The sequence below is a fragment of the Rhea pennata genome, chromosome 3 (assembly GCF_028389875.1).
Source record: "Rhea pennata isolate bPtePen1 chromosome 3, bPtePen1.pri, whole genome shotgun sequence".
Lineage (NCBI taxonomy): Eukaryota > Metazoa > Chordata > Aves > Rheiformes > Rheidae > Rhea > Rhea pennata.
In genome coordinates this window covers 8,490,741-8,514,681 of record NC_084665.1, presented here as the reverse complement: position 1 = coordinate 8,514,681, position 23,941 = coordinate 8,490,741, and the positions used below count along the sequence as shown (strand labels likewise).

At 38.3% G+C, this 23,941-nt stretch overlaps 1 protein-coding gene across 4 annotated transcripts in view; it reads left to right on the top strand.

The window, feature by feature from the left end:
• Positions 1–33: 33 nt before the first annotated feature.
• PUS10 (pseudouridine synthase 10) overlaps positions 34–23,941 on the top strand; it is a 39,029-nt gene continuing 15,121 nt past the window's right edge. The window contains exons 1-8 of one of the 4 annotated variants that reach the window (XM_062571510.1): positions 34–91; positions 2,321–2,457; positions 3,856–4,119; positions 6,290–6,376; positions 13,964–13,998; positions 17,210–17,321; positions 18,892–18,953; positions 21,534–21,579. In XM_062571510.1, coding sequence (XP_062427494.1) covers positions 2,332–2,457; positions 3,856–4,119; positions 6,290–6,376; positions 13,964–13,998; positions 17,210–17,321; positions 18,892–18,953; positions 21,534–21,579 — 732 coding nt within the window. In that variant the 5' untranslated portion in view covers positions 34–91; positions 2,321–2,331. Of the gene's footprint in view, positions 92–2,070; positions 2,458–3,855; positions 4,120–6,289; positions 6,377–13,963; positions 13,999–17,209; positions 17,322–18,891; positions 18,954–21,533; positions 21,580–23,941 lie in introns of those variants that run through there. The other 3 variants (XR_009957829.1, XM_062571512.1, XM_062571513.1) reach the window with 3 other exon arrangements.

Genomic DNA, 23,941 nt, shown 5'->3' with positions numbered 1-23,941 from the left:
CGCCGCAGCCGTGCTGGCGGCGCTCGGGCAGGCTGCTGCGGGGGAGGCGTGGTCTCGCGTGGGCCGCGCCGCGCCGCGGGGGGGCTCCGAGGTGAACGCGTCTCCGTGGGGTGTGGGGCGTGGGGCAGGGGCAGCGGCAGAGGCCTCGCGGGGAGGGTGGGGGGACGGGCGGCGCGGTCCCCATCCCGCCGGCGCCGCGTTAGCGCCCTCCCTACGCGGGGGGGCGGGGGCTCTAACGGCTCTAACGGTCGGGGCGGGGGGAAGGGAAGGGAGCTCCGCGCGCGCGAGGGCCCGCGGGCGGGCGGGCGGCGCTCCCCGCCGAGAGCTGAGGTGTCCGAGCCGCCGGGCGCGGGGCGGGGCGAGGCGAGGCGGGGCGAGGCGGCGGTGGTGCCCTTGCTTCTGCTTCGTTGTTCTTAGCTTGGGTTTCCGCGGTTTTTCAGCAGAAAACGCGTGAATATTCGGGGTGTTTGTCTGTCTCGGGCGGGGCTACACGGTGAGAAAAAGGCTTCGTAAAAAGTCTGCGCGTGTGTTCCAGGCATGGTCTTGACCCCGTCCTGACATCGGCTTGTGCCACACGCTGCTGTTTTGATATTCGGCACATCTACGTGTAGATTAAGTCTGTAACCTGTTCTAGGAAATGAAAGATATATTAATGAACTGTTCCAGTGCCATTTATTTACTTATTTAATATCTTCGTTCAAATTAAGTTCTGGAGCTTAATGAAAATATGGTTCAAGCCTCATGAAGTGCAATTACTTTAGTAAATATCTAAATATTGAAAAAAATATAAGTTGGACCAGTCTGGAGATCTCTAGTAGTCCTTGATTTTTACAGCCTACCTTGAAGAATTAATATCCAGGAGAAACTGAATTGTTAGATTTTCCTATGCAGTGAAGGTTTTGAGAAGAGTTGAGATATTTATAATGATTAGAGAAGGAGTTCCTGAGTAGTGTAGGCCATTGGAGGTCTATTAGATTGTGATTTGCGTGGAGAAGGCATATATATATTGCCTCTTTACCAGCTCATGATACAGAAGAACTAGAGGATATCAAATGTTGCTCAGAGGAGCTAAGCCTGAAACAAAATCAGATGGTTCTTCCTTCTGTAGGTATTCCTGAGGAATTCCTTGTCAAAGGATGTTACAGAGGAAAAAAAACCAAAAAACAAAAAAACAAAGCAACCCCTCCCCCCCCCAAAAAAAAACCAAAAACAAAAACAAACAAAAAAAAAAAAAACAGACTGAAGAAGCATTGGAAGAAAGATCTGTTAAGGGTTACTGACAGGGAAACCACCCCAGGTTAAGGAAATCCACCATGCCAGAAATAATTGGAGACAGAAAGCTCTTGACAGAGATGCAGCACATATTTGCTCTGCTTTTAGTCTTCCTCTGGCATTTATTTCTGCCCACTGTTGGAGACAGTAGACTAATTGAACCTTTGCTTTATACAACTCTGGTTATTCTGTACTCCCTCATGTTTCACAGTTACCCAGTAAGGGTGAGTACCTCACTGATGGTATTAATAGGGTCTTTTTTTTCCTTTTTTGCATTTTTTTCAAAAAAATTAGGAACTTAGCTTTGTGGAGAGACCGCCATCAAGTTTCAGCCAAATAAAGTAGTCTGTTCTAAAGTACCAGGAGGGAGAATGACAAGGAATGAAACTAGCCATAATCTTATAAAGAAAAATGAAAAGCTGTGTCAAAAACAGTAGTCCAGTCCTTGGACTACTTGTTATTTAACCTTGTTATTTAAAAAGAATTGAGATGATGAATAGGAAATCTCAAAAAAATGAAGGAGCTAGTGGATAGAAAAAGCTATCTTTGCCTTTTAAGCTTTATATGACAGAAAGGAAGGGCATCTGTTTTTTTTTTTGTTTTGTTTTTGTTTTTTTTTTCCCTGTGATTCCTAATACATTCATTCTTTTCTTGCTGTGATTTTAGAAGGAGTTTTATGTATGGCTTAAACAATATGTCTTTGCTTCTTCCTTTTTCCCCATTTAATAAAGCATATCATATCATGTAATGCATTTTATTGAAGATAAAACTCTGGTCAGAAGCTCAGCATGCTGTCATCAAAACTTCTGACTTTGGTTTATTTAGGAAGTTCTAAGTATTTAGCTCAGCTTTTGCCTGAGCTAGGTGACCTTTTTGGATTGACCCTTCCAATTGGTTGTGCCTTTGGCCAGACAAATACATATCCTAAACTTTCTCTAGAGGACAAAAGGAAGAAAAAAAATTACTGACTCGAAGTACTGCTCAGTTAAGTAAATCTATTTTTTTAAAAAATATGTTTATTCTAAGCTTTTTCTTTTTTTAATTTTAGAATTATCCAGCATGTCTTCACTAACAGAAAAGGACAGACCTATTGTTCAGCTGTTACTGAACACTGGAACTTGCCCGCGATGTATTTTCAGGTTCTGCTGTGTGGGATCACAGACACCTTATAAACGTCCATGCAAGGTTTCTTCTTTGTATTCCTAATTAGAATATGTGAACATATGAATGCAGTGTTGTTCACACTGCCTTGGATTAGAAGGACATTGTGTTACTGGACTCTTTGCCTGAGAGTATAGTGCTTTGCAAAATGTGTCATGAAAAATGACATAGTGCAATTTTATTGAGTAATTACAGGAATGGTAGAATGTAACAATTGTTGCAGGTTAAATGTTAAGTTTGACTGTGAAATGTTTCATGTAAATGTTTGATGAAAACACCAGAAAACAGGGTATATTAGCTTCTTCATAGTATGGCTCTATCACTTTGGAACCAGAGCAGCTATGACTATTTTCTCTGTTCTTTTCCCTTTAGTATAATAAGTAACTAAGGAGCTTTGGGTCAGTGCACCTGAAGCAGAGGAGGAACCATCTATGCACCAAACTTTTAACCTCATTTTGTCTACTTCTTTCAGTAGAACCGATTAGGGTACTGTAACTGAAGAATTGCAGAGCACAGGTTAAGGGCAAGTTTTCATTTTTTTGATCAGTGTTATTGGGCATCCTTTTAAAGAAACCTTACTGCTGGAATTCAGTATTCTCCATTTTTTTCCTAAGTATGTACCATCATTCTTGCCCTTATTCTTGTATTTGATGTTCATCCTCTTGTTTTTGGCTATTTGTTCTTCTTCTACATTTTTTTCTCTGAGACCTCTCATTGTTTAGTGCAAATAAACATCTCCATTTACCTAGTCTAATGCATATACCTTGTCATTATGCTTGCATTTGAAGGTGTCTGTCTTGATCATTTCTACCGTTATTCAAGTTCAGACTCTCCAGAATTCATCTTTCATGGCTTTCTTCCTTATCCCTTTCCGTTTTCTGTCAGTCATTTGAGATGTGTTTATTCTGTGTGCCATTTGTTCCTATTTTGTGTCTTTACCCAGTTTCCCTCTGAGTTGCAATAACGCAGTAACTGCTGTGTTTGTTACTGAAGACCTTTTAATAAATCTTTCTGAACTGCATTTTACCTCTATCATAGTTCTTAAAAATTCAGAGACATGAAAGGAGTTCTTCCCTGTCCTCACCAGCACACCCTTTAATTTTTGTTTGGTTTTCATTGATTAGTGATGGGGCCAAAGATAAATGTGTTTCTGCAAGTGAGGAATATAAAATGATTCTAATCTTGTTAGATGATATGAAGGAGTCTGTTCAGTAAAAATCAATTTCTCTGGGTAACATTTTGGCAGAAATACAACTTGGAGCTTTTTAAAGTTTTTTTTGGTATAAATTACAAGTTTTTAATTACAGTAAGGCTAAAGTGGAGTGGTTATTACTGCCTTTTAGAATGTGTTTATAAGTACTTGTTACAGCAGTGAAGAAAAGAAGAAAAATCAACAGCAGTAATATTCATCTTTTATATTAGGATTTGATAAAAGAATTGAAAGAATTTCTGAAAAATAATCAAGAAAAAGAGGATACAGTTGGTTTTGAAGCTCATCCACCCTGTAAGAGAATCAGACTTGAAAACGCAGAAGAGAGGCCTGATGATCTGAACCAGAATGGAGTGCTCAGGCAGATTCCTTTGGTTAGTGAAGAAAATACTGCTTTGGAGAGCTCATCTATAAAGGTTTGCAATGTGTGTTTGGGAATTCTTCAGGAGTTCTGTGAGATGGACTTTGTTAAAAAGGTAAATAATCAGTTCTTGATCTATATGTGTGCTTTTCTTGGAGCTGGTGTGTGTTAGAGCCTGCAGTGTATGTCTGGTGATGAATGAAAACCCCATACACTTAAACAATCACCACTAAGATATGGGAAAACAAACTGAAACGTTTACTCATTTTGAATATTTGAAATGTAGATGGCGCTATTCAACTACATACTACTAACTTGCATGGTCTTTTCATACCTTCTGTGTAGTTGGGAAATAAAATTTATGTCTTTGTGACCATATTTCATCCAGGTCTACCATAATGTAACTTTTTTTTTTTTTTTTTTTTTTTAATGCATATGCAATGGAGTGACTGATTAGAACATATTTTCCAAAGCAAGGGGCTAATAGATACCTAGTTATATATTTAGGGGACAACACCAGGTACAACTGCTAGAGTACAACTAAAACCTCATTGTAAATTATGACCTCTCTTCACTTTTCTCTGTAATGGGAGAATATGGAGGCATTAAATGCTGTGCTGTTCAGCTTAGCTACATGCTCTCAGTGTAGTATAACTCTGTCTTTACCATATACTAATATTTAGAAAGGCAGAGAAGAAAATGTGTCAATGGCATAACAGGTTGTAGATGCTGGAGGAAGTATGAGTTGGGGGACAATATGAGCATAGTGACTATTGCAGACATCATCTCTGAGGAATAAAATTGTTTATGCAACAAACTGAAATATCATCTGGAAAATCCCACTGCATTTGAGGTGTTTAAGTGTTCACCAAATAAGTTAAGTGTAAACCAAATTTAAAAGTATTTGGTTTAATGATGTGAGTATATCTAAAAATGAGTCTAAATGGAAAGCATAGTATATGGTTTCCGTTGTTGCAGTGCATTTTTTGCAGTTTAGAACTTTCTTTTTTGTTTCCATTGGCAGAGTATATATATTTTTATAAATCCCATTTTTAAAACTTGTTTTAGGTTCACACTTTTGAGTAGCTTTGGAAAACTTGACAGCATTTGTTAAGGCCCCACAAAAGCTGATTCTCTTATAAGGAAATTTCCTCATCTGAGATGTTGATTTCATCTTGAAAGCTCAGAACCAGTCTTTGTTAGCATTCGCTAAGATCATTGACATTTTGGACATTTTCTCCATTTGTACTTAAGCATATTTTCAGTGAGACGTCTAAACATTAGTTCTTAGTAGCCTACTTTAACGTATTCCAGGAATGTGTAGGTTCTTGCTTTGTTTACAGTGGCAAATTTGATTTTTATATCCAAATACATTAAAAATCTAGGCTGTGTTCTGGCCTATGTGTGTAGTAATTGCATTCTAATCCCAAGAAAACATAGGCATTCTGTTGTAAGCTGAAAGATGAAATATTGCATTCTATTCCATTACTTTGAATTGTAGAATCAGTAAGGTTGGAAGGGACCTCTGGAGATCATCTAGTCCAACCTCCCTGCTCAGCAGGGTCACCTAGAGCAGGTTAGACAGGGTTGCATCCAGGCAGGCCTTGAAGATCTCCAGAGAAGAAGACTCCACAATCTCTTTGGGCAACCTGTGCCAGTGCTCTGTCACTCTCACAGTAAAGAAATTCCCCCTCATGTTCAGGTGGAACTGCCTGTGCTTCAATTTCTGCCCATTGCTTCTTGTCCTGTCACATGGGACAACTGAAAGAGTTTGTCCCTGTCCCCTTGACACCCTCCCTTCAGGTACTTATACACATTGATAAAATCCCCCCTCAGTCTTCTCTTCCCCAGGCTGAAGAGCAATGGAATTAATACTGTGGATACCTGTTTATTCCTGCATTATCCTAGGACCTTACACATTTTTAATGTTGTAGAATTGTATGAGTGTCATGAAGAAAAACATGCTGAGTAAAAACATGCTGAGTCTGCTGCTCTGGCCTTTGATCACTGTGGTATAAATCCTTATACCAAAGTGTATGCATGCAATTAGTTTTAGCCTTAAAATACTGAGTTAACTTGTTTCGTAATGCTGCAGCAATAATATTTATTAGTATACTCTTAAAAAAAACAAAACAGAACTTGTGTTTCAGTAAGTTGTTAGAGATTCTTTTATTTTGCATAGTTGACATTTATCTGAAAGTGTGTTAATACGGATTTACAGTGATTTCACTAGATTATCAACACAGTTTCATTGCTATAGTTTAATATTAAAAATCCTCTTGCAGGTGTGCCAAAAGGTTAAATCTGCTGACTACCAGTTTACCAGTTTTGTATTTTCTGTATCCCTACCCCCACAGCTGTCTGTCAGAGAGGTAAGTGTTTACAGATATTTCTTTGTTACTTAAATGCATAGTAAAGAAAGTTACTTGGGAACATACAAGCTGGAGGTGGTTTGATTTTAACTGTTGTTGTTTTAAAGGAAAACATGCTGAAAGTGAAGTCTGTTCTCCTCTTTCTTTTTTGCCAACCATTATTTCAATTAATAAAGTGTCTAAGTCACGTCAGATTTCAGTTAGCCCAGGAGTACATCTGAAAAACTGAAAGGAGTTTGTTTAAACCCTTGGTGTATTGCTCCCTTTGGTACAGATGCCAGCTCTGCTTTGTGGATCTCCTGGGAGAAGGAGTGACACAGCTGGTGCCTTTCCTGAAATAAATGATAATTGGTATTGCAGAATGCAAATGAAGGAATTTGAAGATGAACTCTTACTCTGCAGTGTTTTAAATGATGTAAAAATATGTATTTTTTTATAGTCACCTGTTCTGGGCATTGTTGAAAGTGTACTTGGAATCTGAATTGAGATGGGTTGGCCATGTGAGATGTACAGGATTTTAACCTGTGATTTAGTCTTGACAAGGCTGTGTAATGTATTTACTAACATCTCATAAGAAAGAAGCATAAGTGGTTTAGTGCAGCTGGCTTGAAACCAGTGCATGGAGGTTCGATTCCTTCCTTTCTAAATGAATGCAGTTGTAAAAATACTAATTTTGATGGTAATTCTAATCAAATTGTTCGGTCATTTAAGTATAGAAGACAACAGTAAGATGGACAGGTATATGACTGATAATTTTTTGAAAAACTGAAGAAGTGTATTAAGCATGGTATAGCTTGATCAATAAAATAACAGTTTTTGCTTAGTTTTGAGGTGTTTTACAATGTTTACCTGCTTTCTGATATAAAGTGATGCAAAAATACTACTATAAAGAGCAGCGTGTAAATCTTCAAGATAGATGCCTTCTGTGGTAAGGTGTAATAGAGGCTTCAGTGAATGTGGCAGAATGAAGTGTAGGTTGTCTTGGATTTATATATAAATCTGAGGTGAGGTCTGTTCTCATCCCGTACGGTTTGATTGTTGAATAACGTACTACGCTTTTAGACTTGAATAGCAGTGCTAGTTCTGGTATCTTGGGCAAATATCAGTACAGTAACTGCATTGTGCTGATGTATGTTTTGCTCTAAGCCTGCTTAACATAAGACTCTCTAACTTTCCATCCTAAATTAAGCATACTTAGTGTGTTCACTTCAGCTGCCATTATGTATAGCAGAAGAAATTGCTTTGTGTTTTCTGGCTGGATTAACTCTTCTTACTCCCATTTGATTTTATAATCGTCCAAAAAATGAGATTTATCAAAAAGCACTTTCAGGCTAGCTGAGCATGTGGGTGTGTGCCTGTGTGCCATGATGCTCTTTAGAACTTCTCTAAACGTAGGTCAAAATTTTCCCAACTTTATACCCATAGTTAACCTCTGAACTGCAAACCTAAGTGTTTTTAAAAAACTTATTACTTTTAGGGTAATGTAGATCAGGACTTTTCAGTTTCTAGCCTACTTTGACTAATCTAGCCTACTTTAATTTTTCCTACTGTGTTCATTGTTGTATCCTCAGTGAAAACGAAGTGATGTGCAAATCCGAACTGCAGTTCCCATGCCATCAAGTTCTTACTACATTTCCTTCATCCAGCTTTAACCTAACAGCTACAGTTTATCTAGCTTAAAAATAACCTCTTTTTTATTCATAGCTTGGTGAATAATTATAGACGTGAGGAAAGAAGAATTTGGTGCTACTGTTCTTTTACACCCTCCTAGTGAGTCTTTGCCATAATGCCTCAGAAGAGGGTGATATTGCATTGCAGTTCTAGCTCAATCATGTTCTCACACTAGTCTAAACAAGTAGAGTAAGTGTTCCTGCCTGCTTTTGAGACAATCTTGGCTGCAAATAGAGGCTAAAGATAATAGTTGGCTTCAAAGAGTTCCTCTTCTGATTGAGTTGTTGTGTGTCATCTAGTATCTGATGCACTGAAACTGTGAACTAGGAAAATTCACCAGGCAAAGATAGTTGATAAAAACTGTTGATTTATAACAACTTTGTCTTCTAGGTGCAATAATTTTTCAGTCTGATAAAAGGGGTGAGATGTTGCTGTTATTTTTATCAGCACTTTTACCTTTACCGGTACATTTACGTCCACTCCCTTCAAGTTTTCTTGCCGTTATGTTCAGGCAAGCGAACAGGACTTCAGCATGTGGTACAATCAGGAGAATAAAAAGCTCTGGTTTGGGTCCAGGAATGAATAGGTGGGATGGGATGACTGAGTAAAAACCCCCCAAATCAGATTTGCTGCCCTGAGTTTCAGTTCAGTTGGGAGTAGGGCTGCGTTGGGAGGTTCCTGCCATTCCTCTGTTCTACCCCCTCAGTGTTGCCAAATGCTAAACCAGTTGTTTGAGTACCTGTGCCCTAATTGAAGGGATGAAAATAGGGAGAGGCAAGAAAGAATCTCTTCAAAATTGTGGATTTTTATTTACCATGTATCCGTTTATAACTTTTAAAAATAATTGATAGGAAAAGTTCCTGTTTACATTTACAGAAAAGCAGCAAGTAATATAATAATGCCATATCCCAAGATGCATTGTGTTGAACAGATGATCTTTTGTTTTCTTCTTTTAATTCTTTTGAACTGCACTGTACAAGAACATACGTCCTTTTATCGTAAAAGGACACCCCCAAGATAGCCTCCTTTCCATTGACCTTTTGTATGACACACAGGTTTTCTTCGACTTCCTTTAAAAAAAGTTAAGAAATTGTCTTTTAATATTACTCTCAACTAATTTAATGATGACAGTTGTTATCCCACCAAGCCTAAATGTAGGACAGGGCCTGAAGAAGAGTGGGACATAAAATTTACATTTGCATAGTATTTGTAATGCAAAGAATCTATTACCTCTTTGCAGAAGTAGGATGTCTGACTAAAATAAATCATAAATACAAGAGTTCCAAGTTTATGTCAGACATGTATTAGAACATGAAGTGAGTCATACCTTTCAAAAAAGGTGTCTGTTAGTTATGTTTGTAGTCTTGGTTGTGATCCATCATCCTGGTGCTAGCTACAAGGACATTGATGCAAATTGCATCTGTATTCATTACTCCCTGTAGGACTGTGTATACCTCATCATGGAATTCCCCATCTCAAGCTCTTTTCTAATACAGTAAAAACATTCAGTGGCTGGGACTGCACATGGTATTTCAACTGTTGCCAATGTGATCCCTCAGATAGCATTAGAATAATATCATGCAGCTTGTAATCAATATAGTGCCTGAGCTAGAGTATTTCAGAAATATATTTGCTGTTAAGCATTGCCCTGCAGGCTTGAGTTCTGTAATGAGCGTTTTTCATTTTCAAACCTCTTTACAAACATAAAGTAATTACAAAGTAGAGGGGGTCTGATCCCCTGCTTTGCATACAACTGGGAGAGAGCAAGGCAGGGGACTTGATTGAATATAATTTGGAATTTGGGATCTTTTGGCTTCTGTGTTCACAGTACCTTAATCTATTCTTTCCTCTTAATTGAAGGGAAAAAGTAATTTCTTTAATTCTCTTTCACTTTTGAAGTCAGGGGAAAGGAGATGAAATTTGATACATGGTCTCATTTTAGTGTAGTTACAAGCAGAAGTTTGCTCTAGTTTATAGTTGTGCCCATCATAATACAGGTAAAAGGGGTGAGATTATCCACCTGATTAAGTACTAAACCTGCAAGTGCTTTAAATCAAGGAATATGAGACTGTTTAAATCAGCATTTGTCAAATGAAGAGTTCTAGACCTTATTCTGTGGTTGTTGTATTCTCTAGTTAAGATGTGTGCACAAGGAATTTTGATGGGAAGCTATTTTTGTTTATGATTTAATCTGCATAATATGCAAACAATATTGCAGTATGCTTCATAGTGTTTTGTGAAGCAGTCTTGCTCACATTTGCTACATATATAATATAATGAATCACAATGAATTTGAGTAAACAGTATTCTATCAATACAACTTCATTTATTCTGTTCAATAGGGTGCTGGTTTGTGTATCATGTATCTAAATTTAAAGTTTGTGTTCTCTCTCCAACATTATTCTCTCCCATTAGTATTTCTAACACTGTTTTTTTAAGATTCTTTTAGATGGACAAAAGGAAGGATAATAGAAGTTTTTGATTGAGTTCCTCTATCAGTGTCTAAAAGTGTTCTGTGATGTGGTTACTTCTGACTTCAACCAAAAGATGAAGTGATCGTGACAGTGCTACTTTAAGTTTGAGACTTGTTTTCAAACCTCTTCATTAGAATTATTTCCTTGACACTAGAGAATGTTTATTTTGATTGGGGTATTTTGGTTTGTTTGTTTCTTAAAGCTGCAAATCTATGAAGAAAGAAAGACAGAGAAAGGATTTAAACTGCTGAAGAATGTAGATCAGTGATGTTTACTGCTTTTGAGAGATGAACACTTTCTGACACCACAAGTGTGTGGATGACTGCATGACAAGTTTATGCAGTTGCCTTTGCTGTCCACAGGTTGAAAACTACTGTTTTCAATTTCACATCGTAGGCATGTAAGCAAGCCAAGCAACTTTGGTTTGGAATTCAGCCTCTGTAAGGGCAGTGAGAGTGGACCTCCAGACTGTGTATTGACAATACAGATTCTGTTAGTTAACTGACTTCTTGCTAGTCTTAATTTTGTTTGTTATTGTTGTTATTAGAGGAAGAAAGCAGAGAGAGTTTGTTGTTGCTTATTTTTAGGAAGTTTTGGGGTGAGTTTCTTCCCTCTTATTAGTTGCTTTTGCACTGATAGGCATTTTGTTGAAATGGAAACATTGTGCAAGTCTTCTGACTATCTATGTCCAACATCACTCTTGACAGAAATATAAGCATAAAAATTAGTGTTCATAAAGATTTTATTTTTCTTTTTCCCTAGACTACTATGTTGTCTTGTAATTAAAGGGAAAGATCTGTTGAGGTCAAAATTAAAATTATGATTAACTGTAGTGCACTTCAGATTTGTAAATTATGTTTTCGTGTGATGTGGAGAATGGGATTCACTTTAGAGTGTACAGAGACAAAATTTAAAGCCTAAAGCACTGAACAATTACTACAGTGAAATAATGGATCGTTCTGTAGTATCAATGTGTCAGTACAAAGAGGAGTGAGTGACACTGTGAAGGGAAGCACCTCTGAAAATGTTTAGTTCCTCAGAGCAAAGCTTGTGAAAGATATGCTTTTGGAAGCTTTTGGCATAGACTGTGTTGTTCTTTGGAAGTCTTCAATTTCTGATTCTTTTTCATTTTAAGGCATGTAGAATTGCATTGAGTTGATGGCTGATAGTCCCTTGTGCTTACTTTTGTATTCTCCGTTGTACCTTCACACCATTGGTAATGTTAATTCTACTTTTGACTTTTGTTACAATCAATGGTAATTCTCGTACTGTTGTGTTCTATTTCTTGGCTGGGACACGGAAGGGATGACGCAGGGTCTGCTTTCTTTGTCAGTGTCACTTCAAGGGGCCTGCTGCCTTATGTTGCTTTATATTATGCTTCCAGACAAGATAAGTAGAGCTTGGGGAAGTATTTACAGTGCTTGGACTGAGGACAGTCAAGCTTTAGAGCAGGTTGTCCTGAGAGGTTGTGCATTGTTGGAGCCTCCGTTACTGGAGTTTTCAAGACCTGGCTGGATAAAGTCCTGAGCAATCTTGTCTGATCCTATAGTTGACCCTGCTTTGAGCAGGAGATTGGATAGAGACCTCCAGAGGTTCCTTGCAACTGAATTATCCTATGGTCATTCACTTCAAGCAAATGCTACTTCTTGGAAGCTATATATACAAAGGAGTGCATCTGGAGCTGCAGAAGGTGGTGTTCACAGAAGGTCTGCAGAAAGCAACAGAGGGACAGGTGGAAAATGAAAAAGAACTCAGGGTGAAATCTGCCCATGATTCTTAGATTAGATTTTCCAGCAGTTTCTAGGTATGCTGTCTGATTAAATAATTGTTAGTGAACTCCAGAGTTTATATGAAAAACTGTCTCTGGTTTCTAAAATTATTCCCTGTGTTCCTCAACTTTCCCTGTACTTTGCTTATGTCTCCCAAACTAACTGGTATGATTTAAATTAGGAGGCACTTCTCAGGGAAAGAAATTGTGATTATCATCAAACCAAGAGTGTTGTTTATCTCGTGTTTTGTATGATAGCTGCTACTTGTTCCTGATTTTTTTAAAAAATTGTATGCCAAATCAATTTTCATAAATGTGACCATCTATTTAGATGTGCTTTTTTTTCATTTCTATATATAGTAGATAACCACTAGTTGCACTTGACTTAGGCTGTCAGTCTTTTTTTCTAGTTATAGTGTTAATAGCAAGATTCGAAGTGTTCAATACACCCTAATCTTCTTTTAAAAGCCGTGTAGGATTTGTGATGAATTGGCTGTGCCTTTGCAAAATGCTGTCTTAGAAAGATGCACCATTTGTTTTGGAGAGCTGGGTGTTTCCTGTGTGTTTTATGTCACTTTCCAGATCTGTCCAGTAGCAGACTGAATGCTTATTAATATTCAAAAATACTAATTTCTTTTTAGTTTAGCTAGATATGCAAGTATATTGTATATTACTAGAAATGTTTTAAAATGATACTGCAGTCAGAACACCTTTTAGTTTTGCCTGTTTATCTCCTGTTATTTTTCAGTATTTCCCAACTGGAAGTGGAAGAGTTGTCTAAAAAGAAGTGGGGGGAAGCTTCCTTTTTTTTTTTTTTTTTTTTTCCCCCCCCCCAGCATATACCATATACACTTGTTATTTCAAAAAGGCAAATGAAATTTCAGATGTGATAAATGTGAGAAGTGGAGGGAGGAATGCGTAGAAGTTTTTGCGGAAGGTTTAGATAGGACATTGAAAATGATATGACAGACTAGCTTTAGAAGACTCTGTTGGCTAACAATTTTAAATCTAGTGAGCAGTGAAGGAGAAAAATAGCAAAGTATTTGAGAAACAGGAAAACTTAGGTTAGCATAGGAGGAAAAGAAATCTTTTTTTTTTTTTTTTTTTTTTGAAATCTTTTCCTCTGACTATCAGCTTTTTGACGTCCAGAGTTTTTTCTACGTCAGATTGTCCTAAGAGCTGATCTTAGTTACTGTGACTGGGACAAAGTGTCTCTCTCAAAGAAGCGTACTCTTTCTGCCATAAAATTGGCTTTTTGTTTTACAACTATACTAAGGCTTCCAGCTGATGCAATTGGTAATTGATTCAATCTTCTATTCCTCGAAAGACCTTACTTTTATTTCTGTCAGACAAGAGGTGGGAGAAGAGACAATAAAGTAGGTAACAGCCTGTACTCATGAAGTAAAAGATTCTTTGAGCACTTTGGGGGAAAAAGAAGAAATTTTCCTTTATGCTTGCCTGGTTAGTCTACAGTGGAAAGAGCAAACCCTAGTTTTATCCTGTACTTCTAAAACAATGCTAAATTAAAATCCTAATACTTAAGTTTTTTTCTGAGCTTTGTAAACTTTAATTTTCTCTTCTGTTAACAGTCTCTGAAACAGTTGGAGTATTTTTGAGCCTAAATTTCACTTTTTTTTCTCTCTCTTCTTCCTGGGCATGGCTGGTGACCTGTAGTGCGCTGCTTGGCTGCTGGTAAAACAGGAAATGGGGTGAGTAATTTCTTTTGGCAACCTTCATACCACTTCTACTACAGAATCCTCCAGATTTAGAGAAAGGAAAGATGCTGTTACTATAATTTTTTTCCAACATAGCAGAAATGAGAAACTGCTTATTGCAATGGACCTACTGAGGCATATCTATTAGGAGAAATTTATGACCAAGCAATTAATTCTATATTTTCAAGATCAAGACAGATACTTTCATAAAAAGGTGCTTCTTCTAAAAATTGTGGAATATGTAGACTCGTTTCCTTTATCCTTGGCCAAGATTGTTATTTATTTTGTCCCTTCAAAGCTAATCATCAGCAAGTTCAGAATTGGGATGTGCTCTCGTTTTATTTGTTTCGCTTTTTTTGTCCGTAACTTTTATTGTCTGTCTGACAAACATTCTTCACTGTTTGTCTACATAGGTATTGGACAGAGTAGTAGTTGATTTTATAGCTTTATTATAACGCTATTGTCTGCTTGTCACTTGCAAAGGATAAAATGACAGCTGGGGTTGGTGTATCGTGGTTTGACATTAACTTGGGGTTTTGTATCTCATTTGTCTTTTACTGTGATACAGCTAGGACACAGCATTTGAATGTGGAGTGCAGGCTATCTGTCCAGTTGTACAGCTTAGAGCTAGGTACCTTAACGCTCCTGAGGGTGCTGTGATGCAGTTAGCCAGATTCATCCTGTGCTCAGAAGACATCATGGAATACAGACCTTCCCCATTTTGTCGCAGTATTAGATTCAGCTTGCTTTAATAGTGACTGAAAAACATTAGTGAGATAATGGTGAGAAGTCCGTAGTTAATGTCTTTGACAAGCAGGTGTGCATGTAAAATTGGTTTCTGTTGCAGATAAGTTGGAAGCTGAGACTTGAACAGGAATCACATGAACTATTCTTTCATTCTTAAAACTGTACTTCATAAATTTATTCTTAAAAAGTTGTAACTTAGAAAGTACAAGTACTTCAAAAAGCAAATGGAAAATTTCTTTCATTCCTATGTCTTAACCTCTGATAGAAAAAATTATCTCTGATGTTTTGAGGGTGTACCTTTGGCTCTCTATCAGTCAGTTGCTGTCTTTTCTAAGACTGCCAACCATTGTACCAATAAAATGGTAATAATCTGTATCATTAATTGTGACTGGACTAGAGCTATCAAGTTGTTTAATACCAGCTATCAGAACTGGTGTCACAGGGTAATGCTTTTGTTATTGCTTCCCTGGGGGGAAGGGCTGTAAAATGGTAAGCTAGCTGAATGGCTTCTTATGCTTTAGGGAATACATGAATCATTCTCTTCCAGGTATTTTTTCCAGGTGTTTGGGAAGTAGCATGCACTATGAAAGAGCTTGCGCTTCTGCAGTAACTACCAATTCATTTTAGTGTGCCACTTTTCCTGTGCTTGACATCAACATAGAATTTTTCTTTTTGACCTGAAAGAGAATAGTTATTCTGGGTAATTCAGCATCACCACTTACTTGCATTCAAATAAACCTAGTTCTTACATTGTTAAGTTTTATAATATTAAAAACTCTTCTCTTTATACAGCTACTTGGGTGCATGAACAATTGGGCTACAGGTTACATAAGATGGTTACAATAAATAGTTACAATGCATTACAAGTTTGATTTTTTTTTTTGATTTTGATAAAGATAATAGTAATTAAGCATAAGCTTGCTATTATGCTTTCTCCAGCTTCCAATTTCTAGAATTATTTTTAAAACAGCAGGGCGTACAATACGGGGACAACAGCTCTGAGATACTGACATGGTGTAGTGAGAAAGGTATTAGTACGGTGTTTGCAAGTTATTTTTCACCCTTCTTTCATACCTCAGTGTTTTAATATCAGTTTAAGGGCCTGATTCCTTGTGTACTCTAGGACACTCCCATTCCTGGCCAAATGAAAATGTGTAGAACTATTATGAATAGATAATTGTCTCTGTGGGCAAGATGAAAGAAATCTTTTGGGCTCATAGTTAGTTGAGGATACTGGATTAATTTTTGGTGGAAGCCATGTTGACTGGAGGTGCCATTCTGAGTTGTTCTGAGAAAGGCAGAATAAAAGATGATGAGTCACAAGTGGATTGAAATCATTTAGTGGCATCTTCACAGGCACCTGCTCTTTTACATTTCTGTCTCCAAAGACAAAAGTCGACAAGAGTTGAAGTATCTAGAGAGTCAGTTATGCCTGTCCCAGCAGGATCGACTGAGATTGTTGTGTGGGCTTTTCTCTTTAGGAATTTGTACTTACTGAAGTTCATGCCTCCTTTTAATGAAGAACTAGATGTGTCTCTTAACAACAGAACTCAAATATAAGATTTTTTTTAACGAAAGAGCTACATGCATGTCTCTAAGCTGTTCTCTAAGTGGACTGTGGGAAAGCTTTTATAGCTTCGGATCTATCATGGAGCTATGGTGTGGGTTTCCACAAAGTATGTTCTCACGTACAACAGAAGAGAATCTATTTTTAAATTGTTAATGGAAGAAACCCAGGCAAATAGAAAAAGGGCAAAACAAGGTATTATTTTGGTTGGAACCTGGACAGGAGGTTCCTCAGCAAGTAGTGCAGATGCTGCCCTGCAGGATCCAGTTTATTTAAGCTGAACTAGCTATTGATTTACTGTCAGAAGTATCCTACCTCCATCTGCACGTGCTTCTGTCTTTCTTGTGTTAACACAATTGCTTGTGTGACCACCAAGGGAGCTGATCATCTGACTGATTTGGCTGGAAAAAAAAACCCTTTATGGTGGATTAGATTCATTTTAAATGGGATCAGTGCACTAGTATGATTTACCATGCTATCTAGCGTCAGCATGTGGGTGCTGGCAGGAATGTATGGCCAGAGGCAGGAAAGAGCAATATGGTTTTATATTTAGTTGAGCAGATTGTAAAACTACACCCTTAGCTGCTCCCAGCCAAGCCAAGTGTTTATTGGGAAGCATCTTACCTGGAATCACTGTCTGGCCTTATTGTTTTGCAATAATAAACAGTTATTAATTCAATACAAATGTTCACTACAATCACAGGATATCATAGAACAGCCTTTAATTCTTCCGTGTCGTGGTCTGTATGCTTGGTAGTTTTGTCCTTTTTGTCTGTGCTTTACTTGTTCGCCTGGAATAAGTTACTGAAGTTTGTGTTGGAATATCATGTCATGGATCGATCTTTGAAAGACTCCTGTTCAAGTTGTTATTTCCTTATGTATGTGATTCAGAAAACTGGGCCTTTCCTTGGCAAAGGATGACATTGTTCAGCTGAAGGAAGCTTATAAGTGGATTATTCATCCCCAGTTGTCGGAGGAGTTGGGTGTTCCTGCTGATGGAAAGGTGTTGTATAAATAATGAAATTTTTCTTTTTGCCTGCCTTCCTCTCTCTGCCTCCCTGCCTCTGCCTCCCTGCCTGCCTCTCGCTCTGCCCCCCGCCCCCACTCCTCTCTGTGTGTCTCGTACTGATGGTGGGTACATTCTCATTAAGTGATAAATAAGTTGCACTTATCTTTTCTGTAGGGGGAAGTAGGGAAAATGCTTTTAACTTGAGATCTCCCAGCTTCAGTATTAAAGGATCCAATATCTATTTTTATAGAAAGACACCATTACAGTGACTGGAGCCACTGCAGTTTTGTGCTACATCTGTTGTTCTTGGGCAGCCACTCTGCTTTTATCAATGAGACTTTCTCAGTTTTCTCATTTTTTAGAATCTCTGTTTTCCAGAGGCTAAGGAATGCTCGCACATTCCTTCTTGGCTTTCCTGTTTCTGCCAACACTGTTATGCTTTGTGAGATGAATTGTTCAAGTTTTTAGCATGTTATATGCTCTGAATAGAATCTATTTGTGAAACACTAAGGGAAGAAGGACTGGTCCCTGCTCACTTTAATGACTGCTAGAGATAAGAGTGTTGGAAGTGGTGATTCCAGTAAACAGGTAGTAGGAATGCTTTTTTCAGACCCTATTTTCAACTTTCAGATTCCAGCTGACATTCCTAAGTGTCTATAGCTTTTCGTTGTCATCAGGCCCTAGGAGTGACCCCAGAACTAGACTCACTTAGTCTTTACCTTGATTATCAACTTCCGTAATAGTTACAAACTGTCTTTTCCATGGGGTGCTAATTGAAAGCATCCTTTTTGTCTTAGTTAAGAGAAAGTTGCTCAGTTATCCTGAAGAGGATCCAAGAAGAAACAAACTTCATACATACTGAGTTAGCAAAAGCTCTGCAACACTTAGGCACTGAGCTACTCCAGACATTATTGTACAATAAAAGTTACTTGTCTAGTGCTCTTTATCTACAAGGCACTTGAATATTACCCAATCTTCTCAATAGCCCTCTTGAGGTATACTGGTATCTGAATAACAGAAGTAATGAGTGTTGCTTGCCTAAGGCCAAGGAGGGAATTGGGGGTAGAATTGAGATTACACTAGAGTTTCTGGTCTAGCTGTCAATCTGCTAGGACATGTTGCCTTTCTTTGCCCCAAGGCCATCCAATCATTGCAAATGAAGCCCCCTGACTACATTTTGCAGTGGTGGCTACTAAAGTTTTTTTTAATCTTTATTCACGGTATGCCCTTCTCTCCCAGAAGGATTGTTAAATTTAGTGACCGTAATAGGCTTTGAGCAAATACTGTCTCTGGCTCAGTTCCCCCCGTGCAAAATGGAGCCACTGTCTATGATGTGTAGGTCACTCATGTTTTTAAAGTGCTCTGAGATCTTTAGGTACTACAGAAATGCCAGTGCTCTTACGACGCAAGATTTACTGCCTTTTTCTAGATGATGTTGCAACATAAATGCGTTACTTTCTTTTGTTTACTTCTTGACTGTTTTCCTAATATTTCAGTAAGGATGCTTGAGAGTATCCTCTCTATGCTTATTTAACGAACTATTACCTTCCTTTTTTTAATTTAGAGTTTGTTTGAAGTTAGCGTGGTCTTTGCTCACCCAGAAACAGATGAGGAGTGCCATTTCCTGTAAGTTTTGATATAAATAACAAAGATCTTTATCTAAATATTGTGCAACATTGTTAGTCTGGATTTGCTACAAATGAGAATTTGCAGTGTTTATTAACTAGAACTGGACCTGAATTTAAACTTCCTCATAGCCGTATGGAGCTGCAATTTTAAAATTGTGACATCTCTATCTGGTTAATTCTGTGCTTGAAAGCCAGTAAGCTCTAAAGCTTTCTAGAGCTAGAAAGAGAGCATTCTGATAAGTTGTTCAATTTCAGATATTTTCAAAGTCATTACCCTCTTCAGTATAGTTGCATGATTTTAAAAAGTAAATTCCAATAACATACTTGGGAGAAAAAATATCTTTTTAGGTGATGCCTAGGTTTTGCTGATCTTTTAGGAGACTTAGATAAGAGGGAAGGCACAGAAGTGATTTTATCCAACTTAGCTGGTCCATTAAAAAAGAAAGAAGTTTCCTGGCCACTGCATGTAGCTGTTTTTGGCCTGGCACAATAGAGCGTCTGCTATTTAAATCCTTCTTTAACACAAAGAAGCAAAATATTTCTGGGAATTTAGCTGCCGTTTAATCTGATTTCTCAAAATCTAGTTGTAGTATATTCTGGATAATAATGCACCCTTTTCCTGATTGCTGATGCTTCCTGGAAAACTAGAGTTTCACTCAATTTTATCACTTGTGTTCCTGTTGCTTGTTAAATCCTGTCATAGAAGCGGCTTCCTGTAGAATTTCTCCAACCTGTATGCTGCATAGTGACTTCATACCTTGAGACTAGAAATTACCTTTACAGCCTTTCTAGATATTTCTGCTTTCACCTCTTCTGGCAATTTGTCATCTCTACTTAACTGCCCAATCTGCCACCTTCTTGCTTTTCAACAACTGCGTTCTTTGTATGTTTGGGGGCAGGAGACATGCTATGTGCTGGGCCTGATATTAGGAAGAATTAATTGCAGCATTTGCTTAATTTCCTTCCTTTCCAGCTTCTTCAAGACTGGGAAAAAGGGAGAGAAAGCAACAGAGCCAAACTGCAATTCTAAATTATGAGAGCGGCAGTCTTGTTAAAAACTCAGATCCTACATCTTTTTGTTCTTAAACAATTTTTGTTGATCAATTCTTGTTTCTTGTAGTGTTCTTCCTTTGAAACCTAGCAAGTCTTTACTTCCAGCTTTTCCTTCCCGTTCTTTGCTGTATTTTGTGACCTTTCAAAAATGTTGATGCAAAGCAAGTTAGGATGCTAATGTCAGTCCTTCAAGAGCAGAAACTGGAGGGGTGAAAGCTGTAAAGAAGTTCTGTCTCTTGAGTTCCGTGTTCCAACTACTCAAGTCTATTCCATGTGACTTGACAAAATCTCTTTATTTGCCATCTCCTTATAGCATATTGAAACAGTGGTTAAGGTTTTAGGTAATACCATTTCTTCAGAAAAATGTGTAATTTAATTGCATGGTGGTTTCTCAGGTATCAGGACATACCATGTAAATGGCTATCTCTGGACATATTATGGGATATTAGTTTGGTTTTGAGATAAATATGGTAAATTTGGTAATTGTCAGAGCTTAAGTAACAACAGTTGTGTGTTGTGAAAGGAAAGTAGGACCTCATCTCAATCGAGAGAAGTCCAAGTATGCTTTTGGACTGTGTTTCCAAAAATGGCATCCACAATTTCTTACCTCTCAAGCTGTTTTTGTACAACTGTGTGTAGGAGGATGTGCTAAAAGGACCCTTAGCTTGAAGTGGAAGATTGAATAGGCTCTTGTTAGTTTATATTTGCAGATTTTTATTTAAAGGAAAGGTGGTATTAAGGAAGAGAGAAGTTGCGCTGCTTTGTGTTACAAGCAGCTTTTCGGGCTAGCTTGTGTAAAAACACCAAGAGGTCGTTTGTTGCCTACTTCCTTTCAATCTGAAGTAATTGCAGAGGCGTTGAAAATGAACAGCAAGAAATGCTAAACTGTGTTGTAGGCTAGAAATTGTATCTAACTGCATACGTAGAAATCCACTAATAGGAATAGCAACTTCCTCTACAGTACTCAGAATTTTTTTTTCTCTAATTTAGCTTTCACTTTTGTGAAGCAGCCAATAGTTTCCTTTGAAGAGTTTTAAAGAGACAAAGCACAAATAGTATCAAACTCTTGGCTTTACTTTTTCTGTAGTAAATTGAGTATTCCTATCCAGAAGCAGCAACTCAAATCTCTGATTTGGATATGTGTGGTTTGCAGTGTGCATTGATACCTTGCAGAGGAGCTAAGCATTAGTCATCACTGTTGTTGACAAGGATTGAGAAGGACTGAAAACTAAACTGGTTGTATGCTTTTCCATCCCATCTCAAAGCTGACACATATGTATTGGTCAAAGCAAAAGAGGCTTACACAGCTTTGTTCATGATTTATCTGTCCTCAACACACACTTTCTGCCATTTGTGGTTTAAGATAAAATTCATTTAAAAATCTATTCCACCCTAAGCAGTAGAAGTGGGGCATTGGGCATTTCTGTACAAAGATTAATCTACTGCTTGCTATGCTTATAAATCCTTTTTTCTTTTCCTTTTTTTTCCCTTTAAAATAGCAACTAATTTTCATTTTTGTATTTAGAGCCGTAGCCTGTCCGGATTGTTTCAAACCAGCGAAGAACAAGCAGGTAGGATCTCACTGCTGTTGCAGTTCTCTGAAATTCAGAATTTTGTGGCAGGAGCTGTAATGAAGAGCTGGATGATTGGGCTCAGAGAGTAGTGGATGATGGATTGTATGCCACCTGGATGCCTATGGGAAGTGCAGTGCCACAGGGCTCTATCCTGGAATCTGTCCTATTTATATCTTTGTCAATTACCTGGAGGAGATGCGGACTGTGCTCTAGTCAAGTTTGAAGATGACACTAGATTGAGAGAGCTAGTAGGTATGTTTGAGGGCAGAGCTGCCATCCAGAGGGACCTAGACAGTTGAAGGAATGGGCTGACAGGAACTTCATGAAATTCAACACTGACAAATACAAAGTCCTGCATCTGGGAAGGAATAAACTCTGGCAGCAACACAGGCTAGAGACTGCCAGGCTGGGGAGCAGCTCTTTTGAAGAGATCCTGAAGATCCTCACACAGACAACAAAATGAGCGTGAGCAGAGAAGAGAAGGCCAACAGCATCCTGGGCCTTACTAACAGGAGCATAGCAAGCAGCTAAGGGAAGAGATTGCTCTCTTCTACTCAGGAGTCAGGGGACCACAGCTAGAATATGACATCTGGTTTTGGACCGTCAATAGAGGAGAAACATCAATAACTTGGAGTTCAGCAGGTGACAACCAAGACTGTCAGGAGGCTGGAGCACATGCACTAGGAAAAGAGGCTGAGGGATCTAGGCTTGTTCAGCCTGGAGAAAAGAATGCTTCTGGGAGGATCCAGTGAAAGCCTCCACTAACTACAGGGGAGTTACTGAGAGCAGGAAGCAAGGCTCTTCACAGTGGTGTGTTGTGGGAGGGTGAAAAACAGTAGGCATAAGTTGAAACAGAAGAAGTTCAAACTAGATATAAGGAATTTTTTTTTTTTTACCATGAGGGCAATCAGGCGGTAGAGTGGGCTACTCAGAGAAGTTGTACAGTCTCCATCCTTGGATGTTTTCAAGAGCCAACTGGAAAAAGCCCTGAGCAACCTGGTTTGATCTTGTTGCTGGCCCTTCTTTGAGGGCCCTCATTGGTTGAGACCTGTGGTCCCTTTCAGCCGTATGATCCTATGTCTTGGCAGCCTGCAGTGACATTGTTTTGGCAGCAGGCCTAGCTGCAACTTTGGCTCAGTTTTTCTCCTTTAAGGACAGTGAGCTATGTTCTGTTCATCAGGTGATTTTTTTCTTCTTTGAACGTCATCATTGCTGTTTCATAACAGGCGTACTCTTCTGCCCATCCAGTTTCTTCTCTCTGTGTGAAATAGGATATACATTATCTCTGTCAAGCCTGCTTTCTAGTACAAACACGTTCTGCTCTAAATTTCCAGGGCTGCTTAGCCTTCTGTGACAGAAGCTCCCAAACTTTATTGCCTTGCACACCACCAACAGTGGCGGCAGCAGCAGCAACTCCTAATTTCCCAAACAAGGACTTCAGTCCTGTAGGATATCACCTCATCCTGTTACCATTCTTGTTTCTCCTAAACTAGAAGCTTCAACACTGTATTCTCTACCTTAGCCTCACTTGAGTTGGAAACAACAGCACCTGGCTGTGCATGAAAGGACGGTAGTAGTGGCAGGAGCATCTCACCTTTATGGATTGATGCTGTTGGGACTCTGAAGTCACTTGCCTTCCACAGTATGGGAACTGCCAGGCTTTAACGTGCAGTGCTCTTATTTCTAAGCATGAGAGAACTTTAGAACCCTGTAAATGGATTTCTACTCAACAGCTCTGTTTTCAGAAGAAATAGTACCTACTGGCGTTGAGATAAAAGTTAGGATTTAGGTGCTTAGCGCTTTGAAAATAAGGATGCTGATTTAGGTTTCTCTTCATAGATTTAGATTTTTTTTAATGTCTTTTGCAAATATTGGGCTCCTTAGTGCTGCTTTTTTTTTATTCTTGCTTTTGCATACTTTTATATATCATCTGAAGTAAGATAGTTTCCAGAGATTTACTAAGTGTTTCTTTCAGCTAACCAACAGCAGACTTAGCAACTGAATATTTTTAGGAGCTAGAATGGGTATTTTGACCTGCTGAAAGTCATGGAACTTACTCTTTCATTTTTTTTTCCTATGCAAAAACAGAGTGAGAAAACAAATTATACTGTTCATACATGCCTTCTAGAAAAAAGGGACAAACTTAAAATACTTGGTCAAATCCCGGTTCTCAGTTTTTGGTACTGATTTAAATGTACAACTGAATAATCTTTATGTTGCAGTTTATCAGAGGTCCTAGTTATATTGCCGTCATGTCACCAATAAAGTTACTTGAATGTATTTTGGCAAAATTACATGTTGCTTTGTATGGCCCTATTAAAGTTAGGATTAAGAGTTCTTACTGATACAGAGTTGCTTT